Source organism: Pavona decussata, unplaced genomic scaffold (genome assembly GCF_977016875.1).
Source record: "Pavona decussata unplaced genomic scaffold, jaPavDecu1.1 SCAFFOLD_39, whole genome shotgun sequence".
In the NCBI taxonomy this organism is placed as follows: Eukaryota; Metazoa; Cnidaria; class Anthozoa; order Scleractinia; family Agariciidae; genus Pavona; species Pavona decussata.
In genome coordinates, this window is record NW_028145461.1 from 1,270,301 (window position 1) to 1,297,008 (window position 26,708).

The 26,708-nt window shown below is 39.4% G+C and overlaps 1 protein-coding gene, 1 long non-coding RNA gene and 1 other non-coding gene across 7 annotated transcripts; 2 read left to right on the forward strand and 1 right to left on the reverse strand.

The window, feature by feature from the left end:
• On the forward strand, positions 1-26,707 carry LOC146483382 (uncharacterized). Of its 5 annotated transcripts, XM_085106159.1 has the most exons (21): positions 5-77; positions 320-356; positions 947-1,007; positions 3,908-3,985; positions 10,144-10,247; positions 10,354-10,438; positions 12,062-12,149; positions 12,989-13,228; positions 14,791-14,873; positions 14,916-15,020; positions 15,910-16,016; positions 16,678-16,721; positions 17,374-17,541; positions 18,439-18,499; positions 18,846-18,940; positions 20,783-20,906; positions 21,895-21,985; positions 22,769-22,860; positions 23,626-23,698; positions 24,312-24,424; positions 25,160-26,707. In XM_085106159.1, the coding sequence occupies exons 3-21, from the start codon at positions 955-957 to the stop codon at positions 25,246-25,248; spliced, it is 1,893 nt and encodes a 630-aa protein (XP_084962285.1). In that variant the 5' UTR covers positions 5-77; positions 320-356; positions 947-954; the 3' UTR covers positions 25,249-26,707. The 5 variants fall into 5 exon arrangements, with proteins under 5 accessions (XP_084962282.1, XP_084962285.1, XP_084962280.1 ...); XM_085106156.1 differs by having other exon boundaries at positions 1-110; positions 14,791-15,020; positions 25,160-26,706; XM_085106154.1 differs by having other exon boundaries at positions 14,791-15,020; positions 25,160-26,706.
• On the reverse strand, positions 4,866-8,654 carry LOC146483383 (uncharacterized). Its single transcript, XR_014863889.1, has 2 exons — positions 8,358-8,654; positions 4,866-5,650 (listed from the first exon to the last, which is right to left on the reverse strand). It is a non-coding gene; the product is annotated as an uncharacterized LOC146483383 (long non-coding RNA).
• On the forward strand, positions 8,955-9,061 carry LOC146483384 (U6 spliceosomal RNA). Its single transcript, XR_014863892.1, has one exon. It is a non-coding gene; the product is annotated as a U6 spliceosomal RNA (small nuclear RNA).
• Position 26,708: the final 1 nt, after the last annotated feature.

Consider the following 26,708-nt stretch of genomic DNA (forward strand, 5'->3'; position numbering starts at 1 on the left):
CAAGGGGGAACACTTGATCAGCACAGTTTTGATTTTGTTTGAACATCGACAGTTTTTGACATCAAAAGACGGAGACAGAAAGTACTCTTCTTGAAGCTTTTTTTCAGCGGGTAATATTCTCTCAAGATGAGCAATTAATATATCTGGAGTCCAAGAAAAGATGTAGTAGATTTAGTTTTACGCTTTTCTTTACTATCGAGCCATCTCACGTGCTTCGATCTAGGGAAGGTTTCCGGCGTTTGGACAGTATTTATGCCTCGTTTTAACCACTGCATTTTACAATACTTACTTGCATTTGTTCTCATTTACTTATCAACAGCATTTAGCTCCTGATTGTTTGAGGAAAACGACTTCAAGTAAGCTGTATGTTTTTATTTTAGCCCTCTTACGCGAGTTCCTTTTGTCGTTTCGATGTACAGTACGACGATTTCTGTAAGTAAGCTGATGCTTCGTTGATGTGGCCGGAATAAGCTTGTATTATCACAAAACATTTTTCCCCAACAGCATTTTTTTCTGTGGGCCACTGCTCGTGTTTTGATATCTTTGATTTAATTCCTGACTAAGCTTACCTCAAGTAAACTTAATAAGCTTAGGATCATGACATTGCTTCATCTTTCAAACATTACCATCCCACACTTCGTCTTTTTACCGCGTAATCCAACACAATAAATGTTGCCCAAAATTTCTTGGTTGTTTGTCTCAGTTTAATTTTCTTTATTAACCTATAGTTCGGGATAAATGTGTCGCGTAAGCTTTCTAAGTTATAAGGTTAAATATAGAGCTCCGGCGAGAGGTTCAAGCATTTTCACCGGAGGTCATGCAAAGTTGTAGCTGGTCCAAAACAATGGTTTTCGATTGTTTCTTCTACTTAAAAAACAGATGAAATTGTTTGCTTATTTAACCCCAGATTTAACCCTGTATTCATTTGTTGTACGTTCCTCTGTAGAATAAAAGATGTTTTACTCAGTTGATATTTTGACGCGAAAAGGAAGACTTGGTCTTATCTGGTAAGTTTCAAGAGAAAAATTCGTTTATCCGGATAGCAGAGTGCTTGTTTCTGCTCAAGATAATACCAGTATATGGGCCCAGGAAGCGTCGAAATAAGTTGGAAAACTAGTTTAAATTGAAGAAAGAAGAATCCAGAGTAAATAAAATTTAAAAATACTCTCAGCTGAGCTTAGCTGTAGCCTGTCAAGTGTTGCCTTCAAGAGGGTTGGTTGGTTGGGGGGGGGGGGGGGGGTGAGTGAGGTTAAGAGGGGCTCCATCGTCAGCTCACTTTGCTCTACTCACCTATTTTAGGGTACACCCTACTTCCCTCTACAGAGTCTGTTCTCAGGGTAGGAGAAAGAAGGATGGGTGACTTTGATTCAACACCTTATCAAGAAAGTTCCTCAACTATCTAGCAAATACTTGTAGCTTTAAAACGTTGACTGTCTGTTCCATTCTGTATTCCATTATTAAAAATTCTGTGGATTGGAAGAAAAAAGTTTTAAAGTTCAACTTTAGGGCATTATTACTGTGCACAAGGGATATTTTTTACACCTTCTCTCATGGAATTGCTGCACTTCTTATAATAATGGGTCTTTTATTCTTGTTGTTGTGATGCAAGTTTCACCAAACATTGCTTGGTTTAACATGCACCCCAAGCCATGCATGACAATTTTCATGCGACATTGCTGCAATTCAAGGGCTAGATTGAGAAGGTGCACAAGTCATGATTTGGCCTTGGCACCCAAGTTTCTCCAAAATAGTTCAAGTTTGGCATGCATACTGACTGGTTCTTGTGTCAGAAATCTAGTTCCAAAATTACATTGTGATTTCAGGACTCTAACTTTTCCTAAAAAGCTTTTGAGTTTAGCCTAAAAGCTGAACCAACTGTTAACTGATGTTTCAAATGATTTTCTTTCTTCTCTGTTTAAAGCTAAACAAGTCTTTAGGGACCGTTCATTTTTTATGAGCATGGGGGGGCTGGTGGGATTTAGGGGGGGGCGGGGGCACGAGAAAAAAAATGGCACTAAAGGGGGGGGGGCTACCAAAAAAAAATGAGTGAAAGAGGGGGGGGTCACCAGCAATAATTGGCTAGTAGGGGAAATTGAAAGTGGCTCAACACAGAAACAGATGAAGAAATTGAATATTATTTCAATTTTATTTAATGCGATTTTCCTAACCACTTTTAATTTGTTTTACATACTGAGGTCGAAATCTGCATTTTATATTAACAACAACTGAGGAAATGAAGCATATCTGTTGCAAAAGCAATAATGAATATAAACTGAAGTAGACACCTATGTTTGTACAAGTTCAAATTAATATAAAAAGAGTCTCACTATTGAATCATCCTTGGGGGAGTAGTTTTCTACAAAGTGGTTGTACTCTGAAATATATCAATAGATTGTTTAATGTTCTTTTTAATAGTACTCACTTTTGTAAAGACTGTTGATTAGTAAATTATTTGAACCCAGGAGTATCAGTAGACTCAGTAGTATGCCTAGTGTGAACATCCAGATTAGTTTTAATAATAGAACTGTTGTTGGTAACTTCAGTTGACGGTAAATCTGAGCCGTAAGCCGTCTTCAGAAAAGCTTGTAACTGTCATTTTTAATAGCAGTGCTTTAATATGATTATCTGTGCGTCCGCTGTTTTTTTCTGTTTAATATGACTCGTAATCGTTGATTGGTATGCTTCGATCCGTATTTTGTTAGTCAGATCTGTACGTGTATTAATTGTTTCTACTCGAAGGGGAGTAATTTCACATTAACCATTTGCTTGATTAATTTTTATAGTTTCTTTGAGAATCTAAATGGAAATTTAGGGTTTGTCGTTACCGTAAACGTGTTGCTATCTATAAAACGTTTTTTTAAACAAGAGAAATCTTTACCAAAGTAGAGAACGGTAACTTGTTAATAGTACTGTAAAGAAATCACAGTAACAATTACGTTTATCTTTGATATAAACAGTACATAAGCGTTTTGTTAAAGTTAGGAGTATGATTTGTTTCTGGTTGGGCGGGAGGGGGGGGGGTCATCAGAAAAAAATAGTTTCTGCTTGGGGGGGGGGGCATGTGGAAAAAAATTGCATGCTGGGGGGGGTCATACAGTTTCGTAGTGGCAATTAACCAAATCCCACCAGCCCCCCCATGCTCATAAAAAATGAACGGTCCCTTAGGCTCTACTTTGGCCTGTATCCCATAAAAATTGTGAGACATGCTGTAAGACAAAATGGCCTGGTTTGGGGGTGAGCAATGCATCAAATTGGATTTATCCTTGAGCTGGGTTAAGTTTAGTTATCCTTAAGTTAAATTGTTGTAGTTAAGACTGACTGGCAATGTGCACGTCAAGAAAATATCCATACACACCCTATTGAAGGTTTTTGTTATGCACCCCCCACCCCCCAGGAAATTCCAGTTTAGCTTCACACTTTGCTTCTAAAATTTTGACTTTTAAGACCCCCCTCCCCCTTGGAATTTCTGATAACCTTCCATGGGGCGGTATGGATTTTTTTCTGGGACTGCACAATCCAATTTTAAATTTTTTTTCCATTCAAAGCCTCCCCAAATTACATGGCCTTTTGCCGCCACGTAATCTTAGTACCATAGCTTTAAGGAGAAAGCGCGCTTTTAACGTACCTATTTGTAGAACAAATAGATTTAAGAATAGTTTTATCATGCATAACGCGGCTATTTTCTAACGTTTTTATCGTATATCCGCGGCTATTTTTTATATTTTACGACGTAGTATCTTTGTTCCTTTGTTTTTTATTTTTACTTATACTGTTATTTATTTATTTATAATAGTTTTTTTTTATCGTATCGCGCATTTTAGCATTACAGTATTGTACAGTCTGTAATCCAGCCTCTGGGCTACAATGGATTTTTAATAAAGCTATCTATCTATCTATCTATCCAAAGGCTTGCTGCCACTTATGGTGAATCTAAGAGAGGAATGATGCTTCGGGATTATAGAAAGGTTAACATTTCCAAGGCATGGTAGGTACCTTTTAAGATTTCTTTTTCATCATTAACCCCTACCACCTACATTACCTTTGAGCGTCAACAACATTTCTTTAGATTCACTAAATAGCTTGAGTAAAATTTTAGGAACCCCCGGCCTTGTTTGGGAATAACAATTATTATTTTAGGATCCAACAAAACACTCATAAGTAAATAAATAAATAAAACAAAAGTAACTAAAACCAAGAGATGACTCAGCATGTGCATTTCTGCCCCCACTCCCCCTTCCAGGTTAATGTAGCATGAATAAATTCTCCTTGTAGAGTGGCATATTCCTGTGTTCTGGCAATGCCCATGAAGTTGGCATATTTTGCTCAAAATTCTGCTTGGGACAGTAACAACAACAACAACAACAACAACAACAAAAGTGATAAAAATGGCCGTCAAAATCTAGTTCCCACAAAAACATCAACTACCATAAACAATTACACATAATAATGTCATTATACTAAATTGGAGGGTAGGTTGCCAGGTTTGGTGGCATTTGCCTTCACAAATGCTCCAACTCAGCATGGACACTTCTGCCCCCCCCACCCATACCCAGGTAAGCTAGGGCTAATCCTGGGTTAAAATAAACTTTGATTCAAGTTTAATGACTAATCAATAAAGCCTTCCAAAAGATTTTATCCTTGAGTTTTGACTTAGACTTTTCTTTACCATAAGCTTAAAATTAGCTCCTGAAAACATTTAAAATAAGCAAGATGAAAACTTTAGTTAATTTTTAATTGGGGATTATTGTTAATCGGCTTTTGAACAACTAGACCCAGGATAAATTCTACTTGTAGACTGGTGTGTATTCTACCAACTGGCAATGCTAAAAAAAATGGCTTATCCTGCTTAAAATTCTGCTAGGGACAAGTGCTTAATATTATTTAATATTATTATTATTATTCATTTGGTTTAACAAAATTGTGGTGAAAACTACTTTAATATATTGCACTTTGAATGATACAGTGTCTATTTACTTGTTATTTAATAAAAAAAATGACAAGTTGTAAGGATGACATGCCAAGTATACATGGTAGATAAAAAGTGTCATGCACAATAAACTGTAATGTTGTATCTAATTTTGAGTTATTTATACACAAATAATCAAAACAGTATCATTTGATCTCATTCAAACTTGTCAACTGTAGTCCTGCAAACATGCTAGTAATGAGTCCAAATCACTTTTTCCATCAGGAGCAGGCTAGGAAAAATAATTTTATTATTTGTGCTTTAATTCTTCCTGTCCATTGAAGCTTGGAGTACCTTCTGTACTAAGCGTGTGGCATCTATTGCCCTTTTCCATGACAGCAGCGATATCTCTTTCAAGGACTTGAGAGATTAGTAGATTAACAGGCCAAACTGTTGCTTCCAAAACTTCTGTGACATGTTGCATCAAACCTTAGTCTCCTTGGCAGTTGTGAGAGCACTATTTTTCTCCACGACTTTTTCACAAAGGTGTGTGAATCTTAAACTTGTATGGTGAAGACATTTACTGTCGAGATTTTAACAATCTTCTTCATAATACACCAAAGTACTGCCTCATCCACCATTGTCTTTCATTAAATGACAGGAGGGTTAACAGCTGAACCATTTTCTCCTGGAGTCCATTGCTCAAGAGGCAACACTAACATCAAGGAGTGTATCACAAGATGCCTGTGAAAATAATAAAACAGATCTGTATTCACTTTTTTCACATCTCCCTCAGCCTTTTGTTGTTAATGCTCTTTCATAGCTTGCCTGGCTTCACAGCCTTGCACATTGCAACGTGACAAATTGGTGGAGTTTTCTTAAGGCACTACAACCTTTACAGCTCTGTCATTGAACAGAGCAGACATAGTATCGTTAAGAAAATCTTTGTGCTAAATAATTTTCAGCTGTGTTGACTTTTCCTTAAAAAAATTATGGCTATGAAGTGTTAATGAATGTGATGGGCAGGCAGGTGTGAAGTTCACGTATTTATTGTCATTGCCCCTACAAGGTTTTGCCTGGAGGCATCCTAGTAGATCATGCATAAATTAAAGTACTTCTTGTTGAAATAGACAGTTTGTACACTGGATGAAATCTCGACTTTACCTGAACAGGGCATGCACAGAATAAATGGGTAATGACGGCATAGCATCTAATGCACGCTAGAACGGTATAAATAAAATCTAATGATGACGTAGCACCCTTGGGGATATCAGGTAATAAACAAATGCCCATAGAGGGGCCCAAGCTACAAGGCTGCATTATTACAATCCATGGTCGTATTACGTAAGGAGGGGACAATTTTTCTGAGTCATTTTGTGCCCTGCAAACATCGAAAAAAATGGCAGGATTTAGGGAGATCAAAGTGGTGAAATCACACTTCAAGGATGCCCCAAGTAATGCTCCATGGCTTACAAAAAGAATTTGCAGAGTCGAGGAAAACAAAGTGAAGAGGAGTTTGTCATCTTGAAATATCATCCGAACAGCAGAAAATAATGCTTCAGCACTTCTGCAAATAAGTAAAGTAACATTACATGGCTGATTGTGGATTTGCATTCAATATTTTTGTTTGATTGACGGGTTCGTTTTCCTAACAGCTCTCCTAACAGCTTTTCCTATCACCTATGGTCAGTGAATTTTTTTTAAACATACTGCTAAGATGGGGAACAACTAATAAGAGATACATTGCAAGTTGGTTGCATCATTGTGTAATGTTTTTTTTGTGTGTGCCAATTACTGACCAGATTACTTCGATTTTATATAATCACAGCATGAAATGTCACCACATCATTATCACGAAATGGAAGCAGTTTTCTATGTTATATCTTAACATTTTTCCTTGCGAAGCGAGGGCTGAAGGCCCGAGCGTAGTGAGGTTAATAAATTTGTTGGGCCGAGCCGGCCTGAGCGGAGCTAAGCCACGCGAATTCGAGCGAAAAATATATTTATATATATGTTTATATCTTTGAAGGTGTCCACACTGAATGACGTCAGACTGTCTGGCGTCGTCTGGAGCAAAATTTGCATACATCGGAAAAAATATGCGGCGTGCATGATCAAATTTCAACTGCAATGTTCATCAATATTCACTGGATACAGAACTATCTCTCCAGAATCTTTTTCCTTTCTTTTAGAAATCGTTTTTGTGAAAGATTGCATTGAAGAAATTACATGTTTTGTGGCCGCGGTAAAATAATTTTCCGTGGGAAACAAGTTCATCGAACACGACAGCGCTGCACGCCCCTTGTACATTACGTCGTGTCAGAAATAGATTGATTTTCAACCGCAAACTAGCCTGTGGAACTATGAAAACACCATGCTCATAAAAAAAAAAATCCTATGGCCCTTTTAATCTCCTCATTTGATGCTACAATACGAGTAAAGAGGGCTTTCTACCCGGCTTCGCGAGGTTTTGCGAGTCACGCATTTCTAGTATAATTATATTTACAGCAAAAATAACTCATCTTGTCACCCTTCATAGATGAAGAGGTGTGAAATGCCATCATGTCATCATCCAAATAGGAAACCATTCACACATCTGATCAAAGATTCTACATATGGGTGATTTGTACAAGAATAAACAGCAGGGGCAGTTGTAGTGTAAACTATTTCTAGTATAGCTAACATGTTACCCTTCCAACCACGCATGACACTCCTAACAATAATGTAACTTTACACTTCATATTTTGTCAGTGGCGTTCCTTAGTCAGTTTTGGTCTAACTTTCAGTTGTTGTTCTGTGCCATCCTCTTTTTTAATGCTCTCGCAAAATTTGATTTAACACAACCTATAACACAACCAAAACCACACAACCACATTTTTACAGCCTGTATTTTCTAAGCAATCTAACTATACAAGAGCTGTAAGAGGACCTATATCATCATTTGGCGAGTGTATCGTTCCTCGGAATCCTCGGGCGCGTATCGTTCCAACGATACAGTATATTATTCTGAGCTAACAACTGAGAATAGTAAATTGAAAAATGCATTTAAATAAAAGCAATATGGGTTTTCACTCCTCTTAATGCAACATGTCCTTACACTCAAAACTTTCGCCGTAAATTTTCATGCTGCACAGTACAAACATGATACATGTACAAGCTTTTTACATATTCATGACAAATTTCGCCCAATGGCCAAAGATTATATTTTCCCGTCCGGGCATATCATTCGCTAAGTATGTACACAATAATCGCATTAAACCCACCAACTGCGAGTTCATCTAGACATTTGTTTCCTCAGTAAAGCACGGAAGCACGGATCGTTCACGGCTTCGGCCCGCGCACGGCCGACAAAGTTCATCTTGCAATGGATTAATCTGATCACTATTTTGTACGTTTTCAATCCCCAAAACTAAAAGATAACATAAAAGAAACAGAGAGCTTGTTTACGAACCTAAATGGTTCCGTTTTGGCACTCTTGTTCCGCTTTTATGTGACAAACAACCGCTCTGAAACAAACGACAGCCGACAGAAACGCGTCGAGGACGCCATCTTGAAATATCAGCCCTTGCGAGTCTTGCGGGAGGCCTGAGCATTAGTTTTCAGTCTTTTCACAGAGCTGGAAGTCAACAGCGGAAAATTTAAAAATTCACGAGGAAAACAATTTTTGTAAAACGTTTATGGGGTGTTCAAGCTGTTGTAATGGTCGCTCATGCGAAATTGCTTTTCAATTTCGCTCTGATTCCGAGGTCGCGCATCGTAACCTTCTCTGTTTGTCAGAATTAGATGCTTTGTGTTCAAATATAAACAAACGGACGCCAGGTGGTCACTTTTATTCCACGTTTTTCTTTCAAAAACTTGAGAAATCGCCCCAGATATCGTAACAACAGTCAAACATGAACAATTTTTTTGTGTGCTATACTCACAAATAGTGCTTTTACGCATGCGCACTCTTTTGTTAAGCTGTCATTCAAGGACAACAAGCTTACCATAAGTGTCTGTCCCATACGTCTTTTGCATATAAATAGGCAACGCTTTCATAGATATAAACGTGCTCGCTTCGGCAGCACATATACTAAAATTGGAACGATACAGAGAAGATTAGCATGGCCCCTGCGCAAGGATGACACGCAAATTCGTGAAGCGTTCCAAATTTTTTTCCACTTTGTTCACCAGTTTAAAGTGATCATAGCTTTGCCTCTCCATTTTTTAACAAGTTCCTTCCCAAAAGGAACTTGAGTGATAAATATGCTAAAGCAAGTCTTTCGCAAACAAATCTTTTAAAAATCCTTGTTCCAGGTAAAAACAGCAACAACCGCTTTTAAAAATCATAAAAAAGTAGTCTGAAATGTCTGCCGTCTCCTCCCCCTTCAGACTAATAAAAAAGCAATCCCCTGTACGACAAAAAAAAAAAAAAAAGAAAAAAAAAAAAGAAAAGAAAAGAAAAGAAAAAGAAAAAGAAAAAAAGAACATCGAAGAAGCGAAGAGAGATAGCATGGAATACTTGTTAGTGTTTTCGGTCATATATTTTATTCAGTGTAGGAAGCCAGAAGTTAGTCTCTTAAAAGGGTGCTGCTTCGATTTATAGAGAACTCACACTTGTTGTCTAGTGTTTATATTTAAGTATTTTTTTTACTTTCTTTTAATACATATTTTTTTGTAATTTTGCAGTAGTTCTTTTTCTTCCTAAGAGAGGAATTTTATTAAGACTTTATTAGACTTCTGGTCCTTGCACTTACTTTGAAACTTGGCCAAAGAGAAGACATCCTTGGAGACCCAGGAGCAGTTAGTCGGGTAGCAGGGATTTTCTTGGGCGAAAGTTTACTGTAAGAACGAGACGAGCCCACATCCCTGGAGACCCTGGGCAGTTTGTTCGGGGAAAAAATTGAGCAGCAAATGATTTTCGCCGTTTTCGTACTCAGCTATCTATCAGACGTTCCTTGTGATAGCGTAAAAAGTTTGGGCTAAAAGTGATAAAGTAAATTTTTGATAAGAATTAGGAGTCCGTGGAAGGGCCAGCTTTTTCTTCTATTTTTTCTTTCTATCTTCCTGTTCCAACCTTTGAAAAAGGTTTACGGGTTTATCTCGAATCTAATAATTTTTCCTTTCCATAATAACAAATCTCGGGGGTACTTTACTTAACAATCTTCAGTTTTTTATTACTCAGCGAAAATCGAGAAAACTAGTAATATTGAGCTTTGTGTTAATTTATTTTACTTGTGTGTTTTTTTGCTTTTCAGCCGTGATATTGTTGATCCTGTGGTTCCATTCGCCCTTCGGTTGTCTTCTAATCTAATGGTTGGTGTGGTTCGAATTTACCGTGAACAAACAAAAACGGTCTGGGGTGAGGAAAATACTGATGTGATCTACTAGTTGCGTATTTCTGCGGGTATTTTTCTAAGAAACTTTTTGATGCAGTTAATGATGTTGTTATGGCTTTTGGTTTGCAGTTGAAGCGGCGCATATTTATAGGAAAATAAAGGACGCTTCTGGAATGAGAATAAGAGAAATTGATTTGGCAAACCCAGCATTAAGGTAAGAGAAACGTAAGTTATTGAGATATTTCTCCATATCTTAGGAGAAAAAGTTCAGCTTAATTCTTCCCATCCTAAACTGACGGTTTTTTTTTTCATTACCTTGAAACTTGAAACTGGGGAGGGAAGGGACAGCTGCCCCCGCCAGGAAAACTGATTTTTTTTTTTTTTCTAAAACAGTGTTTGCTGAACTTGCTGAGCAATTTCGTGTTGTTATATTTTTAATTTTAAACCATCCATACAAAGCGTTAAACTGCTGTTCACAGTATAGCTTGAGTTTAACTGGGATCGGTATACAAATCATCATTGTGTAAGAGAGACCTCGGAGACAACGGCGACGAGCTTCTCGCTCTTCTTGAGAAATTCGCGTTCCGGTTTTTCTTTTCCTTCTCTTCTTTTTCCAGTTCCCCGAGAAACATTTCTTGAGCTCCACTTCTTGACAAGTCTATCATCTAGATATTACTGAAGTGTTTTTCTTAGTCCGGCTCGAGAACTTTGCCGTCATTTTAAATTGGTGGCTTGCCTAACCCAGCTGCCGTCATTCAAGCATTAAATAGGAGAAAGGTCCTCGCTGTTGTTTGCGCAACTGAAGCAGTTGCGAAAAGAAACCTGAAAAAAGTCAGGCTTGAACGGGATTCGAACCCATGACCTCTGCGATGCGTTTAATGTTGTCCTAATCTTTTGCCCGCAGTTCCAATATAATACTCATATTCCCTCCCGCTGAATTTTTGGTTAGAGAAAAAACTGGCGGCATTTTTTGCTTGAAGGCAACGTTCTGGGCCTGTCCTCATTTTCTTGTCGGTTGTGTCATGTAACTTCACCTATGCAGGCATAGAATATTCCAAATTGAGATTGAAGGCGTCTAAAATGGACGAGACTGAAGAAGACTGTAGTTACCTCGGATATAAGCCAAGGTTCTTTCCTAGCAGCTCAGGATTTCTATTTATTTTGTGCTCATTGACGTATATAATGATTTTCAGTTCAGATGAGAACAATAAAACTGGGCATCAAAAGAAGCTGAGACCAATTTACCGACACTACTTTTCCATACCGAATCGTAGAACCGCAGTAGTGTCGGTAGTGATGCTGACAACCGTGATCAGAATCAGTTCTGTTGCATTCAAAGAGAACGCTGATTCTTGGTAGACTCGATCGTTTAAGCGCCTCTCCAAACTTTCTCTCCGCCGAGGCCCCATTTCTAATAGGCCTCCGTTGTGATCATCTTCGAATGTTGTTAAAAGTCCTCGTCTCTCATACTTAAATATGCAATGGTAAGACTTAAAACACTTGCTAAAATTAACAAATTACTTCAAAACTGTGGCCGACCAATGGTGTAACGTCAAGCATCAGCAGAAGTGATCCTGTGTAACAACTTTTGTGATATACAACTCATTTCGGCCTGTTACGCTTCAGCTAGTGGTCGAAATGTTATTTTGATTTTTGCTTGAAAAATCGTGTTTTTCACGAGTTCTCCATCTTTACTAAGCGCGATCCCATCTCCGACATCATTTAATTAGCTTCGCCTTGGGAGGGGAATAGTACAGCCTTGAAGGTAGACCAAAAAATAAAAATCTGGTAGAATCAACAAGAAATTCTGTTGCAATAAACATGCATCTTTCTCCAGAGAGGAAGCCATCACAGATCCATTGGATTTCTCAACGGACACATTTCGTTGGGATCTGGAAATACACGCAGTAGCTGTTCTAGGACCGGTAAGTAGTGGAAAGCGGGCGGAAGGTCTGTATCAGGGGTGTAAACAGAGTGGGGCGTTAGGCGGGAGAAACAGGCAAAGATTTCACTAAATTACGTAATAGAGCGGTTTTCAATTCAGTGTCGTAAAACCAAAACCAAAAAAATTACTCTGACCAATCGTAACAGATGTAAACAGCACAATGAACTAATCAGAATTCGAAGCAAATACGCGAGACTGGCGTCAAGCGCGGGAAAACGCGTGCGGCCAAAACACGATTGGTTTTTGTTTGGATTCCCATTGGTTGAGAAAGTGGCGCGGGTTGCTTTTAACCAATCACAGAACGTAGTAATGCAAAACCAATGCAATCGCGAAATTACTTTCGACACTCAATTGAAAAGCGCTCTATATTGCAATAGGAAAAAAATGCAAATTGCTTATTTCATTTAGAGACATTAAGGAAGCACCGAGGTTAGACTTACGGGTATCCAGTCCTTTAACATCGTTAAGCCGGGTTAAGCAATGAGGCAGTATAGTTTTCCTAATCAGCGTGTCCAGACGACCACTTTTAAATTGCGCGCCCAAGGATGCAAAAAACGAATTAAGGGTACCGATATGGAATTTTGCAATCAAAGTTTTGCACTGGTCGACTTCCCCAATAGCTTGACTTGAATAACTCCAATGATTAAATTATGATCTGTATTGTAAATTTGTATCAAAAGAGCTGATAAGCGAAAGTCTGAATCGAATCGTGTGAATAGAATGAAATTTCTGGGGCTGAATGCTTGTACCTTTTCAGTATTGGGTCTGTGGCGATCGAAATACTCTAGCTCACATTAGTGATGTTTATCTTTTCTGCAGGGGGATTATTTCGCTGTGAATGGCAAAGGGCATCCGTCTCCTTCACCGCCACCCGTGGGACCCTTCAGTCCTCCCAGTATACCGGGTACACCCGTACAACGCGGAAGCCCCGGGTGGCTCCCTGAGTGGCGGGTTCCTTCAGGTTCAGACATTGATCGAAGCCCGTACCAGGCTAGGGCAGCCGATATCAGAATACCAGAGGTGAACCATGCTCGGACGCGACAAGACGAGCCAATAAGGGTGAGTATCATACTGGTTGCAGCTGGCGGAAGCTTTCTCGTATGACAGACCATGTCATGGTTTTTTCAATGACTTTTAATAGTCGGTTTATTAAGACAAAAAAGCGATCGAGAAAAATTAAAATCAACAAGGCCCCGGCTCAAAAGCTATTATTTTTTGTTCAGGATTTGCATTAGGCTCCGCACATGTCAAGCTCGCCGTTTGAACCGGGCCTAAAAGAGTACATCCGAGAAAAGCAACTTAAATTGCACAGAACGTGGTTTAATTGCCATCTTAGCTAGAAACAGAGCGATTTTTTTCCCACAGTGTTCAGTGAGGGTGTTTTGGGAGGAGAAAAGAGAGACCAAGTCTAACAGTGTATTTTCAAATGGTTTACAAAACGTTAAGTAAGCTTTTTGTCTAACACCATCTAAACCAACAAGAAGGATTTCTCATTTTTATACTTTCTTCCCGAAGATAGCGAACCGTCACAAAGGAGAGCATAAAGAAACTATGTTCGTCGATTTCGTTTCACAGAAAGATAAATGTTTACACGTGTTAAAATTTGAATCTCTTTGCAAGTGCAAAGTGAAGTTGTAAAAGGCCATGACTTTTATTATCTGTCCGGGCCATCATAATTTCTGGAAATCAGTTTCCTGCGATGTGATTGGCAGAGACAAAATCAAAATAAAGCAAAGGTGACCGCGAGGAACTGGGTGCCACGAAAGCGTCTTGCAGAATTTTCTCGCGTCGGCCATACGGCCAATGCGACAATCAACCTGCAGAAATCTGAGAAATTCTAAAATATTCACACAGAACAAGCTACACTGGGAGATACAATTTATTTCTTTATGATCTCACTGGATTATAGGGGCCATTTCCTCAGCATTCTCTCATTCCGGTTTATGGCAAATTCTCTTAGGGCTGGCTCACACTATAAGGAACCTTCCATTCCATCGTCAATAAGAAAAACGGAGACGGAATTGCAATCGTATGCTCGACGGAATCTGAATCGCAAGGATCAGAACGTTTCCTTTTTTCTTCCGATTCCGCTGCTGATTCCGTCGCTTGTGATCAAGTGTGAACTGGTTGAACGGATGCAGGAGAATCAACCAATCACATAGCTTATTCCCAATCCCTTTATGCAAAACTTAGAACGGAAATCATGGCGGCCTTCTGCCAGTTTGAACGAAAGCGAGGCTTCCTTCGTGCTACACTAGGTCCGAAGATTCTTCTGATTCCGTCTCCAATTTCTATTTTGCTTCCGTCGCTTCCGTCGCTAGTTTGAACCAGGTCTTAGGGTCTGCACATAACATAATCTTACTAACATGGAAGGTACACTGATTATTATTACTATTCTTTTTTTTTGGAGGGGGTGGGGGGGGGGGGGGAAGAGGGGAATTAACTTATTGCCGGCAGGCGATACTATTCAACTGGACCTTTAAGCTTTCGTCATAGCACAGACTATAAAACGTCTCAGACCACAAAAAACAAAACAAAATAAAACAAACAAACAAACAAACAAACAACAACAAAAACAAAAACACCTGTAATTCATAAAAACTCATCATCGTGTTCAACAGATTCCTGATGAATTGGACATAACTGGTGATGTGCCACTCCCAGATATCAACATACCTGAACCTCGCCCTGGTGCCCGCCGCAGGTCACCGCGCCCTCGTTCCAGGTCTCCTCGCTCTCGTTCCAGGTCTCCCCGTCGTCGCTCCAGATCTCCTCGTCGTCGTTCGCGGTCTCCTCGCTCCCGGCAACCACGTTCGCCCACTCGACCGACTGATGAACAGCCAGCGGGAACGTAAGTTATCTCGTCTGACTTTTATATCTAATAAAAAGCAATGGTTCTTAAACTAGCAAGAATCTTTTATGTATGTTCAGTTATATACCGTTGTGGTCTCAGCACCATGCACAATTTACAACATGTTTTGAACCGTGTTAGAGTCAATGACTAACATAATCGGTTCCCTGATTTCTTTCATCAGTTTGTGAATGCAAAACAAAAACTGAGATTGTACAGGTCTGTAACAACACAACCATACAAACAACCCTCTTAACCGGACAAACCAAAAATGTTAAAAAAAGGGTTATAGAAAGGCTTAGAATATAGAGTATTAAAGGAGACGGGGAACATTTCGCCAGGATTGTGGTAATGTCTTCGGCGGAGTTTTCCGTGCGACACGGCCTCAGACGGAGGCTAGAGGAAAACGACTAGAGGAATAAAAAGAAGAAGAAGGAGAAGAAGAAGAAGAACAACAACAACAACAACAACAACAATAACAACAAGAGCAAGAAGAACAAGAAGACTGGTTTTGCCAATTTACGGCCTATAGTTTTCGTGTTCATGGACAACTGACAACCGATAAATCCCGTAGATCCATGAATGAAAAGAGAAAGGGGAAAACGATCTTAGACGGTTCCGCAATTCATACACGATAGAATCAAGTGAAATACAGATAACTTACTTCAGTGTTTCGACAGTAGAGATAAACAGTAATAACGTATTCGAACGTAACGTATTCGTAATTCGATTCCCGTTTTCTATAACCTAGCTTGACAGCTAGTTCAGTCGTCCTGTTTGAAACGCGTTACTTTTAAAATTAAAACCAGCCTTAAATGACTGAGTTTTCCATTCATTTAGCTGTACAATGTATTTCAATTATTTTGTATTCTTGTCTGTTTACCATCAGTGGAGCCCCACCCCGCCCCCCTGAAGCAGGCCCGTTGGAAGGTGAACCATCCCTAGCCAATGTACTGATGGTAGATGAGCTGACTGGGGAGTTGATAATGCCTGAAGGTAAGGGGAGATTTCTTGGTACGTATACATTACTAGCTAAAAAGAGAATGGACGTCTTCGAGCTATTCTCTTGGCTCCGATACACTTTGGATATGCTCTACCTTCTCATTTGGTAGTTTGCGCGTGGGTCTATTGCCCTCAGGTGGCTGGTGCCAGGTGATTTGTCTAGCTTTTCCCTGTGGTTAACAAAGGCTTCTATAGACGTTTGTCACTTTCCAGCCCCTAAGATATCGTGGTATTTAGAAAGAATACTTCATCATCCACTAGTAGAATGAATTTAATTTGGAAATGGAGGAAAAGCTGGGAATCCGGGACTAAACTACAACTCGGATTAATGTAAGAATTGATAACAAACCATAAGCAGAAATGACACCAACTCACCGAAACCAATGCAAGACAGTGATTTGAGACAAGAACTTTTTTCACCGTATCGGTCACGATTTGGCCTCAATGCGATTCTGTGTGAACTTGTGAATAGAAAGACGAGCGGAAAGTGGAAGTCACCAAAAAGAAAAAAAAATGGATTGCGCTTTCTGGGCTCGTGAAAGCACCCTCCTTCCTTTCTTTGCTAATTATGACAGAATCAAACTCACTGCGACTTTGTTTTATTATGAAATAACACTTAGGAACCGGAGTTATCTTGTTATGTTTTGTTTGACAGAACCAGATCATATGGATATTCCCACAACCGTAAGAGAACCTGAGGTGAGAGGAAAATGTTTAGAAAGGAAAGTAAACAAACATATTCAAATTAGGGGCGAAATAGCTGACCATTTCGCCTAAGATGTCAAAAAATGGGTACACAGAGGCATACTCGTGGAAATAGGCTGACGGAGAAGCGGTTAATCTTGTGATTAGTACGTGAAACGTTCGATCTGAACGTGAATGATTTAAGAAAGGTCTCAGTCATCGTGTTTGGAAACTCTGCTATATACGGTTGCTCTTCACCCAGTTATATAAATGAATGCAAGCGAACAATTTGGGAAATCTAGCAAAACCTTAGAAGTACCCCTACAATGGAGAAGCAAACCATCGGCAGGGGAAAGTTGTACACTACTCTTTGCTTCAGGGTACGGAAAGCAAATTAAACTCGGGCTGCATTTATGGCCAATGTCTATTAAAGAAAAAATGTTTCTTCGAAGGGAGTAGTGCAGCATAGAGTGCAAGTGAAGTAATATGTCCGAGTTAGCATGAATTATAATGCTAATGTCAAGCCGTACGTTTTGCGCGACGCCTACCCCTCTGGTAATCCAACAGTTGAACAAACTGGCACAGACGAAACGACAACAAATAGTTTTCTATTTTTCGCCTTGTATAAAAGATACTGGCTCAGCAGTCTTTTCCCTTTACCTAACAGCTAGCTGTCCCTACGGGATATGTTACCCCAGGGGTACGTTTGACGATCGCTACTCCGTCCCCGCCAAAAAAGAGGAGAAAAATGCCTATCGATGCAATGACCCAACTCAGGAATGACGTCATCAAACGAAACGTGGATTCCGGAGGACGAGAAACGTTGCGTGAGCGGGTGAGAAGTATAAGGTTGACTAACAACTTTAATCCTTGGGATAATGACATTTACATTTATGGTATAACGCTTTTTAGTTGAAAGACATAATTACGCTTTTCTGCGCTGTATGATAAGGCCTTTGTCAAATTCACCAGCTGGTTAAACACGTGTTTCTCCCTCCCATGCTCTGAGAGCTTATCGCTGTTCGACGTACCATACTAACAGCCTCACATTACCTTAATAATAATTTTAATGGAATAGCTTGTTAAAATCTGGTAATTTGCGTAGTCCAATAATTCTAGTGTCAAGGCGCATTCCATTTGCCAGAACTGGCCCAGCCAGACCGGCCAGTCTGTAAATTGAACGCGTCATTTTGAAGGGCTGGTGCTTCAAAATCTTGAAAAATAATCACTACGAAAATGGTACGCGCTATTTTGAAGAAATTCGTAGGACTAGCATAAAACTTATCCTTCAAATTGGTTCATTCCGTTTACGAACTGACCGGTCGGCCAATTTCAGACAAGCCCCCTTAGTTATTTGCTCAATAAATTTACGGGCGACTTCTCTATTGACTAGAAGGATGTACGTTGAAAGCCCTTTAGTAAAGGAACAACCAACCAATCAATCAATCAATCAATCAATCAATCAATCAATCAATCAATCAATCAATCAATCAATCAATCGATCGATCGATCGATCGATCGATCGATCAATCAATCAATCAATCCGTCAATCGGTCAGTCAGTCAGTCAGTCAGTCAGTCAGTCAGTCAGTTAGTCAGTCAGCCAGGCAGTCACTTAGTCAGTAAATCAATTAATCAATCCTGATAGGCTCCTGTCAATCAATAAAAGTAAGTGGTTCTTCATATTGAGTGCTGTCTACATATTAAGGCCTGGTTATAATTATTTACCTCAGAGACTTGATGAACATCACTTGAGATCAGCAAAAGATTTGTTTATGGAACCAGCTACAGAAGGTGAGACTCGAGATACATTTAATTAACCTCAGCTGCTAGAAAAGTTTCAATTTTTTTTTGCAAGATTGTAACTCGATTATTTGCGAAAAGAAGTAATGTGTTTTCATAAATAAAACTTGAAGACATTTTTTTTATATATTTAGATCCTTGCACATTGAAAAATCTTGTGTAAGAGTAAATAATTGAGACAGTAACAGTGCAGTTTACCTGCACGCTCACAAGTGACTTTTTATGTGGTTCAAGAAAACTAAGAATAGATGAATTTTCGCTGTTGCTGACTCGGCTTGAGCGGTTTAGAGGGACTTTTATTGACTTGTTTTTGTTGTCTGTTGTGTCTCTGTGGCAGCGCTTTGCAGCTTCCCTTTCCTTGGCCTTTGGAAAAGAAATGCGGTCACCACCGCTGAGGAACTGCCTACGTCACCACTTAGAGAAAGCCGTGAGGTTTGTATTCATGTAATTACACTGGATATCAGATAAGCGAGTAAGTTACTGTTAATGGCAAGTAAATATAATCAGTGTACAAGAATTAACACAGAGTGTTTTGTGTCACCTTACGACGGGTTTTCCAGTGAGTCTATAAAACCCAAATCAAAGTTATCATACCAGATAAGCATAAAAAAATGTGAAACACACATTGAATCAATCAGAGCTCAAATAATGTCAACATGTAGCCGGTGCCAAACGCGGGAAAGCTCGACTGTAAAACGCGCGCGAACAAATTTTCATTGGTTTTGGTTTGACTGCGCATGCTCAGAGGTCGAGAAAGTGAATCGAGGTTTTATAACCAGTGGCTGAACGTAGTAAAACAAAACTAAATTGAAGCTATTGGAACAACATTCCAACATTCAGTTAAGACCTGCTCCGACATAATATTGTCGAGTCTTTATTTTACTTTTCCCTACGAATTTTAAGGTGACCATGCGTAGTCCTGTCTTCCTGTCTACACATTTTGAATGTTGGTTCAAATATACATTTTCAAGTAAAAATTACAACACATTTACACGATTTATTACACCCATTTTGAAATCACTGGTGATCCTTGCATTCTGATTGGCTCTCAACAGTGCGATTTATTCCCAAAATGCACCAATTTTTGCTCTAAATCGCATCCTTTCTTTAGCCCATCAAAATGGAAATGAAGTAACAAAAATAGAATATTAATATTGACAATGATACTCTGTGATTTCAAAATAGGTGTAATAAATTGGTAATTGAACTTTGTGTTGTGCAATTTTGGTCTGAAATCATACTTGTGATTTCAAATCAAACTTGCGCTGCGCTCTCGTTCAATTTTGAAATGACGCGTATGATTTCAGACCAAATTGCACTCCACTCAGTTCTGAATCAATTACCATTATAAAACAACAACCACGGAGAAGTAAACATAATTAAAAAGGCGTCTGCTCCATGAAACAACGTCTAAAGCGTTCAGTTTTATAAGGGAAGTATATAGGAATGGCCTTTATTCCCCAGAAACCAAGGGAGCTTTCTCATGTGTCAGAACTCCGTGCGGGCTGGCCAGACTGGTTATTCCGCAGACAGGCATTTTCAAGAACTGGGTCCGGTGCCTCGAGCTCCTTCAAAACGGCGCAAACCATTTCGAAAATGTGTATTTTGCAGTAGGCTATCAGTGGACGGATGGTGATGTATTTCCATTATTTCCTATCTGAGGTTTCCAATAGGTCTGCGTCGTTGTGGTAGCCAAAACGAACTGATCCAATGCAGGAAAGATTTGTCCAAAATAAACCATTGCCATACTTTTTATCCATCCAGTATAAATCTCCTGTTTTAGTGTGTTTATGCACTTTCCTTCCCAAAATCCTGTTGAAAACTGTTGGAATTTTTCACTAATCAGTAACTTACTTTACCTTATTTAAAGACGGTGCCTACTATTGTTACTGCGCATACGTTCTGCGCATCTCGAGATACTCGGGTTTTATACAGGTGGTGCCTACTAATACAGGGATATTTTTGCCCGCTTTAAAACTATGCAGAGAAAGCAGAACTTAGCAAGTGATTTTGGTATTCAAAAAGAAAATTGGGGGTAACCATGCATTTTTCAGAGATAATAAAGCTTCAATTTGGAAAAAAGCGCCATACATTGCTTTGTATTTTGCTGCTTTTTAGAATAATTGATGGTTAGTTATCTCTAAAAAATGCGAGGTTACCCCCAATTTTCTTTTTGGATTTCAATAGCCACTACCAAGATCTGCTTTCCCGCATAGTGATAAACCGCGCAAAAATACTTCGCTATTAGTAGGCACCGTCCTTAATCTTCTCCAGGTTGCTAGAGGCATGGAAACACCGTCCGAAAAGGAAGTAGCCCGGGCGGCTCCGCATCCCGAGGGCTCGGGACTGTTTGAACACTCGGGCGCAAGCACTGTAGACTTTACTCTGGATCTTCAAGGTAAGAACGCTTTCAAAAACTATCGTCTGTGATCCTTTCTTCTTTTGCGTACAACTACGATCTAGAGTTAAGGCAGAGCCAGCTAAACCGCATGGATAGCTATGTGACAAAATTTCAGTTTAAAAGGGTACGCGACCTTATGTGCAGAAAAGTATTTTAGTTGCATTTGATCAGCGACCTAAAGGTGACATCGCAGGTACGCGCAAACATACACCCTTCCTACATCTTGTCTCAGCGAAAAGGAGGGTTTTAAACTGTTTGCTCCATTCGCGCGTATGCCGCGTTTTAATTTATATTTCACTTACGCCAAGTTGTTTCTTTATCGCGCTCTTTTGGATATTCCTTGTTATTTTAACTTTTCATCATTGCTGAACGACAAACAATATAAGAAATCTTAGTTCTGAAAATACCTCCGAATAAGGCAACGTTTTCGAACATCTTAGTGAAGCGAACAAACTGCCAAGGGTAGCCCCCTGATGTACTGGCATCTCATCTAGAGGGGAGGGGGAAGTTGTAATGCTCATCGTCCTTTCCTTGCTGTAAGGAATTAAAGGGACTAATGTCATCAGGGGCACATGAGCAGGAGATAATGGTTAAGACCAATTTACATACAATCGTCGCGGGATTTTTGCTTTTCGCCATTGCAAAAGCTTTCAAAAATATCGCAACAAACAGCTTCTCTAATTACTAAAGAACGTTTGTAACTTTTCTTAAGATGAACGCAATCAAGACAAATGCCTCAAACAGCTTCCTGAACTCTCCGGCGGTATTTGAAAAAGTTGGGCCGACTATTTCAAAGTGCTTCTCATCAACGCGCGCATGCGCCTGGGGAAACATAGTCCCTTTAATATCAAAAATAAGGCTCCTAAGGATTCTCACTGCTGTACGGCCAGTTTGAGAAAAGACGATAAGTGCCGACCGGTAGTGTTGGCCTTTCGCACTCCGTGTGCCCACACTTTAATCACATCCGCTTTATTTTATCTTGAAGATAGCGGTCTTCGACCAAGGGACCTTTCAACAAGTGGTGATCGAGGGATCAGAACAGAACTCGACATGGAGCCTACTGCTCCACGTGGAAGGTGAGCTAATACAGTGGTTAGATTCGTTGTGGCAGTATAAAGTCGTTGTCTCCAGAAGTAAGGAAAATAGACAGGATAAAACAGGCCTATTTATACTTAACTTGTTAATATAATGCACAGCCGGTTCCCCAGAGGATCCACAGATGTGCGGGAATTTGAATACACAAGTCTCATAGTAATAGGGGGACGTTTGTGCTTGGCGGCCCCCAGTGAGAATACTATATATATTGTTTAATTGATACTATTTGTAAAGCGTAGTTGAAAACTTTAGTTGAATTTGCGCTATAGAAATTATTATTATTATTATTATTATTATTATTATTATTATTATTATATAATACTCCTTAATCTGTAAAGTCTTAACAAAACAAAATAGAAATAAAGATGTATACATTCTTCATTACTAATCCCATTTTTGTACCCAAATCCTCTGTTTAATCCCTCATTCCTAATGCATGGCAAATTTTGATCTCCTATTCCTCGAAAATTACACAGTCCGAGGCTCGATCTGATCAGCCGCTGGTCGTGGAAACGTGCCCGTGCTCCATGCCACTTTTGATACTGATCCCTTAGATATTGATCCCAGCTCCAAGACACTTGATCTCCGATACCATTTACTCCCCTTTATTTCTCTGATTCGCGATCAAACACATCTTGTTAAGACCCTGAAATGACGTTCCCAATGTCAGCTTTCGAGCCTGACCTTTTTAATTGCAAAATAGATGAACTCAGTCGTCTCCCGCAGCACGTGAGATTATCTGTCTTTTCCCTGTCCTGTTTCAGATCTTCCTCGATTCTTCGTTCGTCTATGACCGGGCTTTTGTCGCCGATACAGGAACCGTCTGATCTGCCGGATGATTATATGGATGAAATTGGTAAGTTTAACCAAGTCTTTTAATCTGTTAAGTTGCTTCATTCCAGGGAACGAATTAACTATTAATATCTTCAGCATAAGTGAATAGTTGAAAATTACTTTCACGTCTCAAGTCAGATTCAGAATGAAAGTCAGATTCTAGACAATTGTGGGTGAGTCTGTCTGCCTGTCACTCAGACAGTCAGTCAAAGAGACAGTGAAATGTTAGACAGCGCAGATAGATAGTCATCTAGACAACTGGAGACAATAAGGGCAGACAAACAATCTGCCTGAAGCAAATGGGCCGGTGGACCGACGTAAAGAAAAACGTGACAGACAGATAGACAGACGGACAGGCAAGAGAGACAAATATTAAACAGATAGACCAGAGAGAGACAATCAATCAAACAGACAGAAGGTCAGTTAATCAGTAAGAAAGTACAGTGTTCGTATAGGCAAGTGCGTCAGACAATTCGTTAGACACGGACAGTCAGTCAAACAGACACTGAAACAGACAGTTCAGACAGCCAGACAGGACAATTGAATTACAGGGACAGATCATAAAGTTAAAGTATCAAAATCATCAGTTGAGTCTAAACGTCCTGAGGCATTTCCCTTCTTCATTATGTTTATGTGTCGGAACTGAGACTCTTAGTCAAATACTGGGCTGCAGATAGGTCTGTTATGTCGGTTACTGGCATACAGTGATGGTATGTTATTGAGCCACTGGGGGTTTAAAACAGCCAATCATTCAATTTATTACCCGTTAAATTCCATCGACACGCAGGTGATCTTCCAACTCTAATGGAGCAGTCTGAAGTAACACAACCGCTAGAGGAACAGGCTTATGACACTTGGAGGTATGTAGAAAACAGTAGAAGTTAAAAGTTCACACAAACTAGGCTGGCAGGTAAAGAACAACTGTTCATACAGCGGGAGCTTAAGCTGGGGTCCTGGTGAGAGATCACGAGCATGTGCCTCATGAAATCCCCAGACCTTTTAAAGGAAATGATAAGTTTTGAAAAAAAAGGAAAAAAAAAAAAAAAAAAAAAAAAAGAAGAGAAATAAGTAAATAAATAAATGAACTTAGACTAAAAGATAATTCAGCAAGCGCCCTTCTGCCCTGGGATGACAAAATTTGTTTGCCACTTCAAAAAGTCACTACAAAATCTACCTCTACCAAATTTTCTTTTTGGCTTACATACCGGCACTTAAAAACGACAAAATATTCGCAATACCACAAGAATGCAGGGTATTTTCTTCCATTGTGTAAAATGTGGAGTAAGATATTTTCATACCAAGAAACAAAGCGATTCAGATAGTCCGGTGGTTAGTTAATTTTCTTAAGTATATACATTTCCTTTGCATGTCTGTTCTTGTCGATATTTTCCCCGCTTTATTTAGTGAATCAAGAAGTACCATTGAAGGCTGGATGAGTTCTGCTTCTTTAATAGTTTGTATCGTTATGTTTAGGTTGGTGACTAAAGCTTTTAGAGAGAGTGGCGAGCCTGTGGCATTCCTCAACTTGTGTCCTCCGCCTAAAACTCCAAGAAAAAATGCAGCAAAAGTTTTTTACCATCTGCTTGGTGAGTGAAAACCGCTTTGATCGACAAATGTTTTGTTCCAAAAACCTTAACTTAGACTTACCACAAGTCGACTGACTTCTTATGGCGCCGAAAGAGAACGTTACGAGCGACGGAGGCGCATGGCGAGAAAGCCGTAATTTTCCGCCTGACTAGCCTGCGTAGCTGGGGGTATTGTAGGCGCGCGCGAAATAAAGTTTTGGCGGCGGAGCCGCTGGAAGGGAGCCTCGCGGCTCCGCCGCCAAAGCTTTATTTCGCGCGCGCCTACAATACCGCCAGCTACGCAGGCTAGGCAGGCCAATGTTTGCCGTTTTTATTTTAATTCTATTATTGGAATATATCTTTCCAAAACGCGTCCTTTAATCTTCTACAAGATTATCAGAGTCTTCTTATACAGCACGCTACTGATAAAGGTCTCAATGTAGTGGAGGCATTCACGGTTAATGACCAATATTTTGGCGTTTCGACGGCTAACGGTTAATTTCTCTCCGTTACGGTTAGCACACATCTGAAAAGAAAGTCAATTGCTTTACTGAAAGTTCAAAATTAGTTTCCATTGTTGCAAAACACATTTTTAAGGTATATCTTTCAAAAACACGTCCTTTAATCTTCTAGAAATGATTATCAGTCTTCTAATACAGTACGCGGTAACATCAAGAATACAAATTGTATGTTCGCAACAGAAATAAGCTTACTTGCTTGCGAAATAGCTTAGTAATGCTATCTTCTCTTTTTCAGCTCTGCACAAGAATGGCGTATTTGAGTTGAGACAGAGAGATCCATACATGCTGACAAATATTTACATCCACAAAGGGGTTAACTATTGAGAGTTGCTGCCTGCCGTGATTTTCCCAGAATTAAAAAATCGCCTTGAAAACATTATACATATACAGCATTATTATTTCAACGTTTCTTTCAAAATGCTAGTTTTGCATGATTTGTGTCCGTCGTAACTGAATATCTTTTTGCTTTTCACGACTGAGAAACAGTATAAAGAGGATACGATTTTCTCTGTTTAAGCTCATTCTTTATTGTACACAGAAAAACCTTTTACATTCATACATCGAGCTTTGTAATATTTTCGTACTGTACACAAAATTCTTCACTTTGAAGCTTGAAAAAATATTTTCTTGTTATAGTTCTTAATGCAAAGAAACTGTAAAGGACGGCTTATGTTATTACCAAATTGCATTTGTTATTTACATATTTACAATAAGAGCGGGTTTTAACCGAGTGTCGAATTTAATTCGCGTTTGCTTTGGTTGTGTGATTGGTTAGCAAACTCGCACAACTTTCTCAAAAATACACGTAAAACCAATCGTGACTTGCTCACACGTATTTTCCCTCGCTTGGCACCGGTTACGCGTATTTGCTTCAAATTTACATTGGTTTGTTGCCCTGTTTGTGTCTGTTGTGATTGGCCAGAGTAAATTCCTTTTACGACACTCGATTAAAAACCACTTTATACAATGCAACATTGCAATCTCAGCCAGTTATACAGATTTTGAATTCAGCGATGAAACTTCTGCATTAGAAATTTCATATCAAGTATTTTAAAAAATACATTAAATTATATTAAGATGCAGTTATTTATTTATCATAACTTATTTTACAATTTTCATAGAAATTATAAGATAAATAGAAAAACTCTTGGAAAGACTTATCCCCATTAAATATATTATTGAGAAAAAAAAACAAAAAAAGACCGTACTTTTCTTTGGCTTGTATTGTTCTCTGTTATTATATTATTTCCATCATATGAAACCTATCAGGTATAGTGGGACATTTGCGTGGTGTTTGCTCATGCCCAACTGGTTGTTTTGTGTACCCGCACAAACGTTTATCCCGCAAAGTACACGGCGGATAGAGGGGCACATTTACTGGGCCATATGGGTGGGCTCCGCCCTTAAGAGGTGAAAAGGTGTGAAAAGGTAGCGAAATTTAAAATTTTAGTATTACAAGGGTCGCAAGAAAATATACTGCGAGTCGAAAAGACAGCAACTAAATCCTAGTGGTAGAAAAGCTCGCGCTTGCCGTCAATGACGTAGAGGATTATCTTGTTTGAATAATCTTTGAGGTATGAGAAAGGGGAGAAATATTTTGTTTTATGCAAGTGAAAGCGGGTAACACCTGGGTGAAACTTGGCCGGAATGTGAAAGGATGCTGTATTGAGCTTTCGGGCAGAGCCTTCCCGAATGACTTTTTAATGAGTACCTCCCGGGTCTTCTTGAGTGCAATGAGAACATCAACATAACCAGTATGTCGCTAGCCATAAGAACACGTAAGG

Coding starts and splice junctions, on each gene's coding strand:
- LOC146483382 (XM_085106156.1), top strand. CDS start 955: ATGTTTTACTCAGTTGATATTTTGACGCGAAAAGGAAGACTTGGTCTT. Junction 17,542..18,438: donor GAGAAACGTTGCGTGAGCGG/GTGAGAAGTATA, acceptor TATTTACCTCAG/AGACTTGATGAACATCACTT. Junction 23,699..24,311: donor CAGGCTTATGACACTTGGAG/GTATGTAGAAAA, acceptor CGTTATGTTTAG/GTTGGTGACTAAAGCTTTTA.